Source organism: Myxocyprinus asiaticus, chromosome 44 (assembly GCF_019703515.2).
Source record: "Myxocyprinus asiaticus isolate MX2 ecotype Aquarium Trade chromosome 44, UBuf_Myxa_2, whole genome shotgun sequence".
NCBI classification, from domain to species: Eukaryota; Metazoa; Chordata; class Actinopteri; order Cypriniformes; family Catostomidae; genus Myxocyprinus; species Myxocyprinus asiaticus.
Window position 1 is genome coordinate 33,092,905 of NC_059387.1, and position 16,993 is coordinate 33,109,897.

The window sequence follows — 16,993 nt, forward strand, 5'->3', positions numbered from 1 at the left end:
TGACTGTCTCTTCAGAAAGACAGATGCCTGCTTTTACATCATTACACCCTTGGCCCCACTCACTGGCTCTCTCAGTCATAAACAAACTGATGAGGAGAGAAGGGCTGATATTGAAGTCTTAAAGGGCAAAAGAGCTAAAAACCTAGCGTTTCAGTCAGAGAGCCAGAGACAGGGTGGGAAATTATACTATTTTACTAAATTATGACTGTTTCTGGTGAAAAAAAAAAAACTGTATTAACATTACAAGTGTACCTCAGAGAAAAAATGTATATGGTAAAAAAAAAAAGAAAAAAGAGTACGTCATGACCCCTTTATATCATAATATGCTGTGTCGCAGTTCCTACCTGTTCTCTCGTCTGCATTAACAGAGGATCAGGATCAGCTTTATTGTCAAGTATGCTTAAACATACAGGGAATTTGTCTTGATGACAGGAGCTTTCAGTGTACAACAATACAAAAACAGCAGCAAGACATAGATAATAAAAAATAAAAATAATTATACACATACATACATACACAGACACACACATACATGCATACACACATACACATACGTAGTGCAAATCTAATACAGATATGTTATCTGTTATGTACAATGCAAATGTCTTTTGTTTTTTTTTGTTTGTTTTTTCATTGGAATTAAATGGCAGAAGAGGTTGGATAAATATAAAAAAAGACTAAACTGTGTATTACACATAGTTATTGCTCAATGGGGCAATTTAACTGTTCATGAGATGGATAGCCTAAGGGAAAAAAACTGTTCCTGTGCCTGACGGTTCTGGTGCTCAGAGCTTTGAAGCGTCGGCCAGAAGGCAATAGTTCAAAAAGGTAATGGGCAGGGTGAGTGAACGTGTATAGTTCTTGAAGGGGGGGCAAGGGGCAACCAATAATCCTCTCAGCAGTCTGAACTGTCCTTTGTAGTCTTCTGATGTCTGATTTCGTAGCTGAACCAAACCAGACAGATACTGAAGTGCAGAGGACAGACTCAATGACTGCTGAGTAGAACTGTATCAGTAGCATCTGTGGCAGGTTGAGCTTCCTCAGCTGGCAAAGGAAGTACAACCTCTGCTGGGCCTTTTTCACAATGGAGTCAATGTGTGTCTCCCACTTCAGGTCCTGTGAGATGGTAGTGCCAAGGAACCTGAATGACTCCACAGCTGCCACAGTGCTGTTTAGAATGGTGAGAGGGGACAGTGTTGGGGGGTTCCTCCTAAAGTCCACAATCATCTCCACCATTCTGAGCGTGTTCAGCTCAAGGTTGTTTTGACTGCACCAGACAGCCAGTTGTTCAACCTCCCTTCTGCCGATGACAGTGGTGTTGTTTGCAAACTTCAGGAGCTTGACAGAGGGGTCCTTTGCGATGTAGAGGGAGAAGAGTAGTGGGAAGAGCACACATCCCTGGGGGGCACCAGTGCTGATTGTACAGGTGCTGGAAGTAAGTTTCCCCTGTCTCACAAGCTGCTGCCTGTCTGTCAGAAAGCTGGTAATCCACTGACAGATAGACATGGGGACAGAGAGTTGGTGTTATTTATTCTGGAGTATAGCTGGGATGATGGTGTTGAAAGCCGAACTGAAGTCCACAAAAAGGATCTTTGCATATGTCCCTGGTCTGTCCAGATGTTGCAGGATATGATGCAATCCCATGTTGACTGCATCATCCACAGACCTGTTTGCTTGATTAGCAAATTGAAGGGGATCTAGAAAGGGTCCAGTGATGTTCTTTAGGTGGGCCAACACCAGTCTCTCAAATGATTTCATGACCACAGACGTCAGGGCGACAGGTCTGTTGTCATTAAGTCCTGTGATTTTTGATTTCTTTGGGACTGGAATAATGATTGATCATTTGAAGCAGCATGGGACTTCACACTGCTCCAGTGATCTATTGAAGATCTGTGTGAAGATGGGGGTCAGTTGGTTAGCACAGGATCGAAGACACGCTGGTGAGACGCCATCTGGGCCTGAAGCTTTCCCTGTCTTTTGTTTCCAAAAGACCCAGCTCACATCATCTTCACAGATCTTAAGTGCAGGTTGAGTAGCAGGATGGGGGAGGAGGGGGGTTGCAGGAGGTGTTGGTGTTTGTGTGAGGTGAAGGTCAGAGTGGGTGTGGGGTGTGAGATTGGGCCTGTCAAATCTGCAGTAGAACACATTCAGGTCATCAGCCAGTTGATGGTCCACCACAGGGTTGGGGGTAGGAGTCCTGTAATTCATAAGTTGTTTCATGCCACTCCACACCGATGCAGGGTTGTTAGCTGAAAATTTGTTTTTCAGCTTCTCAGAGTATCTTCTTTTAGCCACTCTGATTTCCTTGTTCAGTGTGTTCATGGCCTGATTGTACAATACTTTATCCCCACCCCTGTATGCATCCTCTTTGGCCTGACAAAGCTGCCTGAGCTCTGCTGTAAACCACGGTTTGTCGTTGTTGAACTTTAAATAAGTCCTAGTAGGAATGCACATAAGAGATACAGAAACTGATATATGATGTCACAGTATCTGTAAGCTCGTCCAGATATGTGGCTGCAGCCTCAAAAACACTCCAATCCGTGCAACTGAAGCAGACTTGTAATTCCAGCTCTGCTTCATTGGTCCATCTCTTTACAGTCCTTACTACTGGTTTAGCTGATTTTCATTTCTGCCTGTAGGTTGGAAGAAGATGAACCAGACAGTGATCAGTTCCAAAGCTGCTCTAGGGACAGAGCGATATGCATCCTTTATTGTTGTGTAGCAGTGATCCAGTATGTTCCTGTCTCTGTTGGGGCATGCAATGTGCTCTTTGTATTTGGGCAGTTCATGTGTGAGATTTGCTTTGTTAAAATCCCCAAGAATAATAATAACTGAGTCCGGGTATTGTTGTTCTGTGTCTGTGATTTGATCAGTCAGCTGTTGCAGCGCTGTTCACACACGCATCTGGCGCGATATTCACACTCACCAGAATAAACGAGGAAAACTCCCACGGCGAGTAGAACGGCTTGTAGTTAATAAAGAGTGCTTCCAAATTAGGACAGCACATCCTCTTTAACGTTGTTACATCTGTACACCAACTTTCATTGATGTAAAAGCATGTTCCACCGCCTCTTGTTTTCCCCGTTAACTCCGCAATGCGATCTGCTTTGAACAGCTGAAAGCCCGGCAGATGTAACGCGCTGTCCGGAATGGCTTCACTCAGCCAGGTTTCTGTGAAGCACAAGGCAGCAGAGTTTGAAAAGTCCTTGTTTGTGCGGGTGAGGAGATTTTAATCTCCTCAGTTTCTCTCGAATGTAAATCAAACGGCCATTCACAAACATACCGCGAGATACTTGGAAATGAACTGATATTAACGTTAATCACTTTGTCCTCTCAGGCAACAACATTAAATGTTGATTAATTTCAAGACTTAAAGTGATAAAAATGATAGGTTAATCTTACCAATCTCTGTTTATCCACTTGGACATTGCTGTCCTCATTTTAATGCATTGTTTTTCATTTTTTTTTCTGCGCCCCAGAACGCTTCCCTCCTCCATTTTGGTCACGTGACTGTATCTGTGATAGAATTAGAGTAATGTTGGAGGGTAAGCGGTTGACATGTAATCACATGATATAATAAAATACATTTTTGAACTCATTTAAAATGCTAAACCAAAGTTAAATAAAAATGTTTCCTTACATTATTTTTTTAACAAATAAGCTTTTGATTATTTGTAACGTTTTATGAAAGAAGGTTTTCAAAGAATGATTTTGGCACAAGAAAAAAATCTGTCCAAACTTGTGGACCTACAGTACAGAAAAAAGTCTTCATCTCGTGTTACAGATGAGCTGGTGCAGTTTATTAGTTGCATAAGTTTTATGAAGATGTCACTTAAATAACTTCATAACTGTCGAATGACTCAATAGAGCAGAAGTGAAACTGGTGTGTTCCAGTTCAGATCATTTAACCAATCAAACAGTGAATCTGAGAGTGTGAGGTGAAAATCACATTTGCATTGTCAGAGTTGAATGATTCTGTTTCTCTCAGAATAGAGCAGCTCTGTTTTCAGTGACCATGTTCAAACCACAATTTTAGTAGTTTAGTTTTACCAGCAATCGCACCTTTTCAGAACTGTTCCATAATTAAAAAGTTTATCTGTTCATAAAAGACACTTTGGTTAAAGTTCTGGAACACCAAACAAAGAAATAAAACATGATGAGAACAAAAATCCTCATAGGGACAGAGAGTACAATTGCCCCCTGTAACTGAAGGCAAAACTTCAAGCTGCTGTTTTCATTCATTTAGTAAATTAATTATTATAACATTATTCATTGACCAGTTATTCTGTTTTGCAAATTCACACTGAAGACATTGAAGCTGACAATGTGAAAGGAGATTGATATTTCACTGCAGAGGGAACCTTAATTAAATTCTTAAAAAAAAAAAAAAAAAGTACAGTGCATGTAGATTATTGTTCCTAAAGGAAAAACATATAAAATGTATCTTTAAAAAGTTATGCAATAAGACCTTAAGGTAAAATGATGTACCCAAAACAATATACTACTGGTAAAAAGGGTCCCCTTGAGGATGCTGCCCCAGTCACGGCCCTTGTAACTTATAAAGGTAGAGTTTAGTACTGTTTTCTGAGAGTGAATCATTTATATGTATATTTTCTCATTTTTATTTTTACGAGTAAATACAAAAAAAAAAAAAAAAAAAAATTATTCCATAAAATGAAAATGTAGAAAATGAAAGTGCAAAAAACTTCAGGAGTGACAGAAATGAACAATGACTAACATGAGATGTGTAGAAATACAGATAAGAGTCTGCAGCGCTAGAAAGCAGCTGCAAACAAGAAGATTATTTTCATAAAGTCACTTTGCATTGACAGCACATGCATCAGTGATCTGAGAGCATTTATACTGCTGTGAGTTTAACATTTCATCACTGAGACTATTAAGCAGAATACACAATAATTAGAAATGATATTCATCACCATCCTCACGTGTATCATAGCAATCCACTTTCAAGGTAAAATCATGTAAATAGAAATTGGCTAATTTGATTCATTTGCAAGTACAATAAAAAAAAAAATAAATAAAAAAAATAATTTAATTTCTTCTAAATGTTCCTTAGATTCCACAGGACAGGTCACTGTAACTCAGACTCCCACAGAGAAACATGTTCAGATCGGACACACAGTCACTCTGACCTGTAAAACCAGCAGTTTCATTGGACGCCAGTCAGATGGTGACTGTAAGACTTGTGTTTCCTGGTATCTACAGAAACCTGGAGAAGCTCCAAATCGTTTAGTATACAACATCAAAACCCTTCACACTGGAACTCCATCACGATTCAGTGGCAATGGAGCAGATCATCAGTGACCATCAGTGGAGTCCAGACTGAAGATGCAGGACATTATTACTGTCAGAGTTACCACTGGATTGACAGTAAAGGTTTATTCACACAGTGATAAAGAGTTGTACAAAAACCATAGTGACTGCACTGATACACTGACAGATACTGCAGCTGCTCTCTCTCTCACACACACACACACACACACATCAGTGGAGACATTAACATTATTATAAAACTGAACTTAGTGTTTCAGTCACAACGAGTGCTGCTTTAAGACTAGAGGATGCTGAGGAATGTAAAAAAGTGGGGGCTCGTCTGGGATCAATCAGACTTGGATTGGCTGGAGCAACTGTAAAGAAAGGGACACACATAAGAAAAAAATCCACAGTAACATATGCCTTGAGGGCGTAACACCAATCCTGCGTGGATACAGGAGTCATTTTTGTCATAATGATGTTTCTGTCATTCATACACAGCTCAAACATCATTAACAGAAAAGCTGAAGATTCAGACAAACTAATCAACAATTTTCAACATGTCAGATGCACACTGTTCAATCTGGACTCATTTGACTTTGTTTAGTTGACAAAAGTTGAAACACTAAAACAGAGAGACTGAGGAATATTTTTAAGGAAGAATGCATGAAAAATTCTCAGTTACATATTGTCTGATCTGCAATACGCTTGGTTTTTGGAGGTAATTTAGCGAGTTTAATGTCACATGATCATAATGTATATTAGACTGACAGCATATAAGCTTTTAGAGACTGTTTGCATTATTTTGCATATTCAGCACATGCTTCAGTGATCTGAGAGTGTTTATAGTGCTGTGAGTTTAACACTTCATCACTGAGAACTTTTCTTCATAATAACTGAACAAACAACAACAAGAATGAATTTCATCAGCGTCTGTATCTGGACACTCGTTCTGACTGTTCAAGGTTCAGTTTAAATATTATTAAAACTCAGTGTTATATGTATGCATGTGTCTGGTAGAAAACAATGTATGTATACTGTATTTTTAAAGTTTCATATCGTAATTTTCTGATGAACTTTCTTTAACAGAAATTACAGGACACATTTCTGTGACTCAGACTCCAACAGTAACAACTGTTCAACCAGGAGAATCCATCACTATAAACTGTAAAACTAGCAGAGGAATCGGAGATCGTTCATGGGGCTGTGGTAGCTGTCTCGCCTGGTATCATCAGAAACCTGGAGAAGCTCCTAAACTCCTCATTTACTACATTAGATCACTGCAGTCTGGAACTCCATCAAGATTCAGTGGCAGTGGATCTGATTATGGAACTGATTTCACTCTGACCATCAGTGGAGTCCAGACTGAAGATGCAGGACATTATTACTGTAAGAGTGAACACTACATCAGTAGCAGCTGGTTGTTCACACAGTGATAAAGAGTCATACAAAAACCTCTGTCAGTCACACTGCACTGATACACTGACAGATACTGCAGCTGCTCACACACACACACACACAAACACACACACACACACACTTGTTTTTATATCATTGTGGGGACTCTCCATAGACTTCCATGCATTTTATGGATTTTATACAGATCTACTGATAATTTCTCTCCCCTTACCCTCACAGAAACCTTTTTATATTTTTACATTTTCAAAAAAACATCGTTTAGTATGTTTAATAAGCCATTTCCCTCATGGGGACCGCTGGCTGGGCCCCACAAAGTAGGTGATCTCAGGTTTTACTATCCTTGTGGGGACATTTGGTCCCCACAATGTAGTATAAACATGTGTACACATACACACACACACACACACACACACACACACACGTTGGTACTTCTATCAATACGAGGACTCTCCATAGACATGATTTTTATACTGCACAAACTACATATTCTATCCCCTAAAACTAACCATCATAGAAACCTTTTGCCATTTTTATTATGTTTTTTATTTATTTATTTACTGTTTTATTTAATTGTGTTTTAATAATATTATGTTATATTGTATGATATTAATGTACAGCACTTTGGTCTATATTGTAGTTTTTAAAGTGCTTTATAAATAAACTTGAACTTGAACATTGTTTAGTGTGTTTAAGCTGTTTGAATTACAGGGACACTAGCGGTGTCCTCATAAACCATATTTATAGCATAATAACCTCGTAATTACTAGTTTATAATCTAAAAAATGTGCTTGCAAACCACTCGCACACACACACACACACACACCATTGGAGAACACTGGCATATCTAAAAAATATATATATAATTAATTATATCAATAAATGATATCAATAATAACTTTACACTTTGTTTCAGACTTTTGAACCCCACAGTATTTATCTCCTGCATGTTGATATTTCAAAACCTCTTAATAAATTGTGACATTTACTGAGAACACTGTGTGTATGAGTTTCTTAATTTGACTACATGATCTTGTTTCATAAAGTCTCTGCAGGTGTTTTCATGGTTCATTGAGTGAAGTTTATTTCTAAAGTGTGAACTAAAGCCCTGATTTATAAATCACCAGAAATGTTGAAGTACTTTTTCAAATTCAAAAGACACCAAAAGGAAATCAAAATAACTGAATATTATTTCATTTATTGAATTTTGACAACAGAAAACAGCACTGAATAACAAAAGCACACATATACTTGTCTGAATAGAAGTCACTGTTAGTCTCCATGTGAGACATGAGTGAGAAGAGCAGAAGAGAATCCAGAGGATCTACTCAGAACACTGATCTCTCCTCACTTCTCCAGTGACTGACGGCTGGTCTTTCTGTCTGGCCTCACAGCTCACTGTGACCGCCTTCATCCACTCCTCCTGAGAGAGAGTCAGACTGCTGCTCCAGCTGTACAGACCGTCCTTCTCCAGGACCCCAGCACTGCTCTTCTCAGACCTGCTGCTCCCGTCCACCTTCCAGTTCAGGCTCCAGTCTGAGGGGAAGCCCTTGTTGGCCACACACATCAGTGTTGCTGTGTTCTTTGTGGAAATCTCTTCACTGGAGGGCAGCAGGACGCTCACGGCAGGACGAGTGTTGCCTGACAAATACACAATAGACAACTTAGCAAAAAGAAAATATATTATTTATTAATGTAATTTATTTTGTCTTTTTTTTAAAGATATACAGTACTTAAACTGTCAACATTAAACTGCATTAAAGGTTTTTTTCTTCATGTTGATCTGTCGCTCCTATAAAGAACTTTTTTAAAGACTCTCAGTTACCAAAATTATATCAGTTTAACCGATTGATGAAATTATCAATAAAGTGCACATATCTTTGTATGTTTGCAGTAGACTTGCACAAAAGTTGAAGAATGTCTTTCCTTCATATATTTGTCTGTCTACATTCAGGACTAACTATGAAAAGACATTGCCCAACCTCAAGAGTATAGAAAAGAAAATTCTATACATTTATTAACTTTTAACTGTTAATTTGGAGAAAGAATATGTATTTCTCTTACATATTACATTAAAAGGCTACACATTTCATTTAATGGACAGTTTTTATCAACTCTTGCTAATGTTAGTAATTTAAATCATGAACAGCTACAAAAACTCAATCACATCTCACTTCTGTACGAGCAACAAATTCACATGTGCTGAAGAAGTGCAAATTAAATGTCTTTAAAATTCACATTATTTTTTTGTAAAACAGTCTGGCTGCCCAGGTATTGAAAAATTAAATGAATAAATAAAAGTAAACAAATAAATAAAAAAATTAAAATTCAAAAATAAAAAAAATAAAAATCACAAAAATCACAAATTTAGAATAGGCTACTTTTTCTTGTTTTTTGTCAAGTTTGAAACTTTTTCTTTTGACTGAAACAAAACTTAAATTGAGACAAATCACTCAACTCATATGTGTCAATTTCACATAAAACACACATTCAACATAATTATAAAACATATGCAACATTAAAAGAATGATTTGCTGATTTACTTACTGCCAACATCCAGTTTGGTGCCGCTGCCGAAAGTGTACCACAGTGAAACAAACTAATAGAACAGCTGTACAAAAACCTCTGAGCGCTTCACTAACTGCACTTTAAACACATGATCACAAACACATCTTTACACAACACACATACAAACATACTTTCATTTATTTTATTATTCATATTGTGGCAACTGCAAATAAAAATATGAATAGTTCATAATATGCATTTAAAAATAAAAATATAACATTGTTTTATGATTGCATGTTTTAACTCCTCATAACTCTTGTGATGAAGTCTGTGTTGAATGTTCATGAGAAATCAAAACATTGAAAAAAACTTCCTGAGAATATCCACTGACTGGAATGCAATGTATTTAATAACTTAGAATAAAGACATACTGTTAATATTCATAAATGTAATATTCTTTTAATAATGTATTCTCATTGCTGCTGTTCTCCTGTAACAGTCACATTTGCTGGTGAGAGGAAACAGTTTTGAATGTGTGTCCCACCCCTCTGATTAAAGCACAATATCAGACTGTCTGTTAGTCAGGACTGTCAAACCAACATCACTGTTCCTTCAGTTCTCACTCATTCACAGTAAAGATGACAGCACACGCTCTCATTATCTGCTCTCTTCTGCTTTTCACTGCTGGTGAGAATCTATTTCAGTGCTAATAGTCAGTATATTTTACACATTCAAACTAAAATGATTTTTTAATCTTCAGGTGTCAAATAACTGTTCTTGAGATAGTGAAAACTTCTGTGTTTATTATGTCATGTGTTTCAGAGTGTGATGGACAGATCACAGTCACTCAGAGTCCCTCAATAACAGCAGCTCAACCAGGACAAGAAGTTAAAATAAACTGTAAAACCAGCAGTAGAGTGTATGGTGGTGATGAGTTAGCCTGGTACTTACAGAAACCTGGAGAAGCTCCTAAACTCCTCATTTATCTGACCGACAGCCTGGAGTCTGATACTCCATCTAGATTCAGTGGCAGTGGATCTGATAGTGATTTCACTCTGACCATCAGTGGAGTCCAGACTGAAGATGCAGGACATTATTACTGTCAGAGTGTACACGAGGTCAGTGGCAGCTATGTGTTCACACAGTGATAAAGAGTCGTACAAAAACCTCTGTCAGTCACACTGCACTGATACACTGACAGATACTGCAGCTGCTCACACTCACACAATAACACTCATTTTTATAATTATTATAATTATTGCATTCATAGTTTTATGTATGAATTTCATAAGTTATCTGTTCCCCTCTAAACTGAACTGAATGAACGATATAACAACTAATATTATTTACTACCCTGTTGTTTGTTTGAACAGTCAAACACTGATGATTGACAATCAAATAAAAGAATAGTAAAACAAAGCTGTGATTCACAGAAAACAATATATCCTTGATGATGGACATCATTAAACTGAACACTGTAAGACTTTAGTTCAGTGTGATCAACTGAAAGTTTCCAGAGATGATAAACAGGACAAACACTGAGCAGATGTGTGTGACACAAACAGCATCATTGATATTGAGTTTTGAACAGTTGATTGAAACATTCATAAGGTCAGTATGACTGCTGAGATCAGCCTCAGAGTAAACTGATGAATATGATCAAAGCTCATCTCTCCATTAGTCAAACTCAACTGTCTCATTCACACAATAAAGAGTCAAACAGTGAAACTCATATTTGCATCATCAGGGTGGAGTGATTCTGTTCCTCTCAGAATAGAGCAGCTCCATCAGCAGATGTTCACATCGTAATACCATCAACACTTCAAATAAACATGTGAACTCATTTGTGCAAAAGATCAGATTTCATAGTTTCATTGAAGAACACGAGATGCTCTTTGATACATTCTCAAATTGTGCTGGATAACATGATCATCGGGTTATGAACAAACGTTTGGAGTCCAAACCAGCTCATGCTGTCATTGAAACTAAATGGAAACATTTAAACATACAATTCATGCACATCTTTAAATTCACCTCAAATAGTACACATAAAATAATTTCAGATGTGGAATGTAATGAATTATAACCACTCTCAAAAATTTTTCTAAATAAATCATAGTACTTTTGCCTCAGTTGATTAAAAATTATTCAGCTTCACTACATTTATTTTTTAGCTTCCACTAATTGCATCCGTACTCCGAAAGGAGATATTCACAAGATGGGGGTTCCCACATTCCTTCTGTCTGATCAGGGTTCCCAGTTTGTCTCTGTTTTCAGAGATCTGTGTGAGACTTGGATGGTAACTCCAAAGGTCACTACAGTTTACCATCCCCAGACCAATATGACGGAACGGGTAAACCATACCTTAAAATACATGATCTCGTCTTATGTTGAAGAAAACCACAAGAAATGGGATGCACACCTTCCCGAGCTGAAGTTTGCCATTAACTCGGCAGTGCAGGAAACAACTGGAGTGTCACCAGATGAACTTCAGCTGGGCCAGAAACTTCAGAGTCCCATAGATCAATTATTTCATTAATTAACTTCCACTAATGATGTGGTCCATCGCCTAAAACAAATGCAATCCAGTGTTGCAGAATGTTCAAAAGGAAACATGTTTTAGACCACAGCTGTCAGCTGTTAAAAGGCGAATGCTTCTGTGTAGTAAAAAAAACGTCAGTTGTTCATTTTGGGTTGATTTTACACTTTTTAAATGAATACACTACATGTCTGAGTGTATAGTGCATATTGTGAGTGCATAATGTAGCTATCGTAGGTCATTTGACACACCGCTACTGTGTTTTTATCCAAAAGAGAGATTGTTTGATGCGGTGAGGACATGCGGCCACTGTACCACAAATGGAATTGCTTTGCATCTCTTTTCAAATAGTAAATATAGGCCTAATTGACAGACTCGTATACACACCCCAGGAGAGAGGAATAAATTAAATTGCCATTTCTGACCACAAGGGGGAGACACAGCAGCTACAATGCTCGCCAGTGTCAGTTTCTGTCCATCAGTAACCTCTCTGAAACCTTTATAGAAAATAATCAAACATAATCATGAAAAATAAAGAATGAAATAATAATGAATCTGAATTTAAAAGATAAATAAAAACCTGAAATAACCCATTAGAGAACATTCTGTACGTCTGAATGAAGGAACTGCTGAATGTCTCTCCTCGAACACTGAAATTGTGTAATTTACTTAAACATTTAAATCTTTTGAAGATTTGTTGGATGTGCTAATATTGAAACCAGAACAGAGAGTAGAAAATTACTTAAACATCACACTCTACTTATAAAACTGGATTTAAACATTTATACATTTGTATATACTATACTATTATTATCATTAAATTACAGTGGAATAGATGTTCAACTGTTTGCTTATTTAATTGAGCTATTTCATGTTGTTCACGCTCAGAAATACCTTGTGACATTACTAAATATTTAGAAATGACCAGAAAAGGACCAGTGGAGTGTTGTGTACAATATTTAAATCCAGAATGAGTCACTTTACATATTCAGCACATGCTTCAGTGATCTGAGAGTGTTTATAGTGCTGTGAGTTTAACACTTCATCAACACACAACACAATCTTCATCATCACACAACACACAACAATGATATTCATCACCTTCTTCATCTGGACTCTCACGGTGTTTGCTCGAGGTTTGTAACATATGACTTTTAAAATGAGAAGTTTAATTGTATGTTAAGTAAACATATTTTGTCAATTTAAAATCAAAACTTCTTGGTTTAATTTATTCTGATTTATTTCAGAGTGTGATGGACAGATCACAGTCACTCAGAGTCCCTCAATAACAGCAGCTCAACCAGGACAAGAAGTTAAAATAAACTGTAAAACCAGCAGTAACGTCTACTGGGAGAGTACTTATGGCTCCCGCTTAGCCTGGTACTTACAGAAACCTGGAGAAACTCCTAAACTCCTCATTTATCTGGCCAACAGAGTGCAGTCTGGAACTCCATCTAGATTCAGTGGCAGTGGATCTGATAGTGATTTCACTCTGACCATCAGTGGAGTCCAGACTGAAGATGCAGGACATTATTACTGTCAGAGTGAACACTACATCAACAGTAAATATGTGTTCACACAGTGATAAAGAGTCGTACAAAAACCTCTGTCAGTCACACTGCACTGATACACTGACAGATACTGCAGCTGCTCACACACACACACACACACACACACACACACACACACACACACACACACACCATGTGGAGAATCAAAAAGGACATTTAAACAAGGAATGAACACATATTTTGTTGATCAGTATTTTTAAAGATAATCATTAGACATCGTGTTGATGTGATCATGATTCTTCAGGAGTAATTAATGGTCTCATGATACTTTCTGTCCATCATTGAACTGAACACCTGATTTCAGATGCTGTGTTCAGTCATTTCTGAACTTGATTTGCTCATCAGACATTTTCCCATCTCTGTTCAATCAATGACTCTGTTTCAAACCCTCCTGAGCTGCTTTGCTGTCTGTAGAATACTAACTAAAAATGAAACCTCTTCAGTGACTGACATGAAACACTGATCCACATGAGACTCATTTTAAACTTTGTGAGATGTTAACATGTTGCCAAGCTAATGATGCAACACACTAATAACCTCAAAAATACATAATATAATTATTTAACAAGTGTTTAAGTTTTTACTGAATACTAAATGAATGACTTTATTTCTTCTGTGGAACACAAAAGGAGATTGTAAGTCTCAGTCACCATTCACATGCATTGCATATTTTCCATTTAATTAAAGTGAATGGCTCCTTTTCTGTTCCACAGAGGACAGAAAGTCATACATAAGGTTTGGAACAACATGAGAGTGAGTAAATGATGACAATTATAATGTTTGGGTGAACAACTCTTTAAACCTCCCATAGCACGAACAACATAATGAGAGACTTTGAGTGTGTGTTTGCTATTAGACAAACCATCTAATGATCTTTGAACAGACCATAATATGATCAGATGTCACAACAGGTGTTCTCCACCATTAAAAAAATCTGTCCAAACTTGTGGACCTACAGTACAGAAAAAAGTCTTCATCTCGTGTTACAGATGAGCTGGTGCAGTTTATTAGTTGCATAAGTTTTATGAAGATGTCACTTAAATAACTTCATAACTGTCGAACGACTCAATAGAGCAGAAGTGAAACTGGTGTGTTCCAGTTCAGATCATTTAACCAATCAAACAGTGAATCTGAGAGTGTGAGGTGAAAATCACATTTGCATTGTCAGAGTTGAATGATTCTGTTTCTCTCAGAATAGAGCAGCTCTGTCTCCAGTGACCATGTTCAAACTACAAGAGATTTTATTTACATTTACCAGTAAATGCACCTTTCTCAATTATTAACCTCTCAAAACCTTGGGTAAAGTTTTACATTTTAAAAGGACTTTCTTGATCAAATACTACATGTAATTCTCTCTGTAAGTAGAAAGACACTTTAAGTTGTGACAAACAGATTGAATATTACGATTAAAATTTGAATGTCTGCATTATTTAAAACAAAAAGATGACCTATGACTTCTGACCTTTAACCTCATTCATCATGGTGAACAGGGTGACAGTTTTACTGTTTCTTATGTTGATGCTGCTCTCTCTCACACTGCATTTAATTGTGCCATTTGGATCAGAGACTTTTAGCTTCAGACAAATATGACATACTGTAACATTTTTCAGATGCAAACTCATGACATAAGGAACATCTAACCTTTTTTTTTTGTTTTGTTTTTGCATTATCTGACGTGACCATCACACTCATTTACATGAACACACTTTGCATTGGCAGCACATGCTTCAGTTGTCTGGGAGTTTTTAATAGTTCAGTGAGTTTGAACACTGAAGACTGAGAACTTCTTCATCCAGAATCTAAATCCACAGCAATCATGACTTTCATCACCATCTTTATCTGGATGTTAACTAGCTACTGTTTTAGAGGTAAGAACAAATAAAAAAGAAACTCATTCTACACTATATGACTGATAATGTGAGCTAGAAATAATTTCCTCCTGAATAAAAGAAAAATATTTTATCCACACAGTATACTGATATAATTTTTCTGCCTTCTGTTAGAATCAAGATGTGCAGTGACAGTCACTCAAACACCTGCAGTGAAATCTGTTCATCTTGGAGACACATTTACTATCAGCTGTAAAACCAGCGCTGAAGTTTATCAGGGTTGGGGTCATCAGCCTCTAGCCTGGTATCAGCAGAAACCTGGAGAAGCTCCTAAACTCCTGATAAAAAAAGCAAATGAATTAGAATCAAATACACCGTCTAGATTCAGTGGCAGTGGATCTAAGAGTGATTTTACACTGACCATCAGTGGAGTCCAGACTGAAGATGCAGGACATTATTACTGTCTGAGTTTCCACGTCATCAACAGTATTAATATGTTCACACAGTGATAAAGAGTCGTACAAAAACCACTGTCAGTCACACTGCACTGATACACTGACAGATACTGCAGCTGCTCATACACACACACACACACACACACACACGCACACACACACACAGTCTCCCAATAGTTTATTAATTTAGGTGCACTTTGATGGTTTTGATCATGAGTAGAAATAATCACCAGAGAGAACTTTTAGTCGGTCTTGATTAAAGTTTTTCATTCCAGCCACATAAAACATCAGATCTACAGTGCACAACCACAAACAAGACAAGACACACTTCACAGACATCTTACATTAAGAGAACACTCTGTAATACACACACACACTGTAAACAATACATATATACTCTTGTAGACATTACAAACAACATATAAACAATAAACAGTGATGTGTTATTATTAGATTAGAAATTTTGTAATAGTTTGTAAAAATTGTAATGTAATTTCACATTGTATTATATTTGATATCAACATTTATAAAAGAGAATATTTTTATAATGTTCAAGTATAACTTTTAATTTCATATATAGTGCAATACACAATGCCATTCAAAATATTCTTATGAACAAATGAATGAATGAATTAACATTACATTTATATAGCACTTTTCTGACACTACACTCAAAGTGCTTTACACAGTGAACAGAAGGTTCTCCTCAATCACCACCAGTGTGCAGCATCCACCTGCATGATGCGACTGCAGCCATAGTGCGCCAGTACACTCACTACACACCAGCTGTTAGTGGAGAGGAGAGAGTAGAGTGATACAGCCAATTAATGGATGGGGATTATTAGGAGGCCATGACTGATAAGGGCCAAAGGGGGTATCTGGTCAGGACACTGGGGTTACATTATCATTGCGAGAAGTGTCCTGGTATTTTTAATGACCACAGATAGACAGGAACTCATTTTTAACATCTGAAGGACTGTGTCTTTTTAATCACAGTATAATGTCCCCGTCACTATACTGGGGTGTTAGGACCCACACAGACCGCAGGGTGAGCACCCCCTACTGGCCTCACTAACACCTCTTCCAGCAGCAGCATTAGTTTTCGGAAGGAGGTCTCCCATCCAGTTACTGACCAGGCTCAACCATGCTTAGCTTCAGTGGGTAACCACTGCTATTGAAATGTTGTCAAGAAACAATCAGGGCTGTTTCTAGCAATAAGCAGAATAAGCAGTTGCTCAGGGCCACCAGGGTGCCCCACATAACAAGGTCTTTTTTTTTAAACATGTTAAATGCTTTGGGTAAGACTCAGGCATCTGTAATAGCTCAATTCGACAGGTGAAGGGGGGAAACAATGACCCGGGAAGCTGGGTGGGCTTGGGGCCTCCAAGTAGAATTTTGCTA

At 37.5% G+C, this 16,993-nt stretch overlaps 5 gene segments (V, D, J or C); 4 read left to right on the forward strand and 1 right to left on the reverse strand.

Annotated features, from left to right (window-relative positions):
* The first annotated feature begins 5,347 nt into the window (after positions 1-5,347).
* Positions 5,348-6,813, forward strand: LOC127434692 (Ig kappa chain V region 3547-like). The segment is given in 2 exon segments: positions 5,348-6,239; positions 6,364-6,813. Coding segments are annotated over 2 exon segments (396 nt in total).
* A 1,055-nt stretch (positions 6,814-7,868) lies between these two features.
* Positions 7,869-9,387, reverse strand: LOC127434547 (Ig kappa-b4 chain C region-like). The segment is given in 3 exon segments: positions 7,869-8,331; positions 9,238-9,289; positions 9,382-9,387. Coding segments are annotated over 3 exon segments (375 nt in total).
* On the forward strand, positions 9,272-12,533 carry LOC127434700 (Ig kappa chain V region S211-like). The segment is given in 3 exon segments: positions 9,272-9,885; positions 10,021-10,316; positions 10,632-12,533. Coding segments are annotated over 3 exon segments (363 nt in total).
* Positions 12,534-12,672: 139 nt separating this feature from the next.
* Positions 12,673-13,722, forward strand: LOC127434696 (Ig kappa chain V region 3547-like). The segment is given in 2 exon segments: positions 12,673-12,873; positions 12,985-13,722. Coding segments are annotated over 2 exon segments (387 nt in total).
* A 1,288-nt stretch (positions 13,723-15,010) lies between these two features.
* On the forward strand, positions 15,011-15,662 carry LOC127434695 (Ig kappa chain V region K29-213-like). The segment is given in 2 exon segments: positions 15,011-15,176; positions 15,312-15,662. Coding segments are annotated over 2 exon segments (387 nt in total).
* Positions 15,663-16,993: the final 1,331 nt, after the last annotated feature.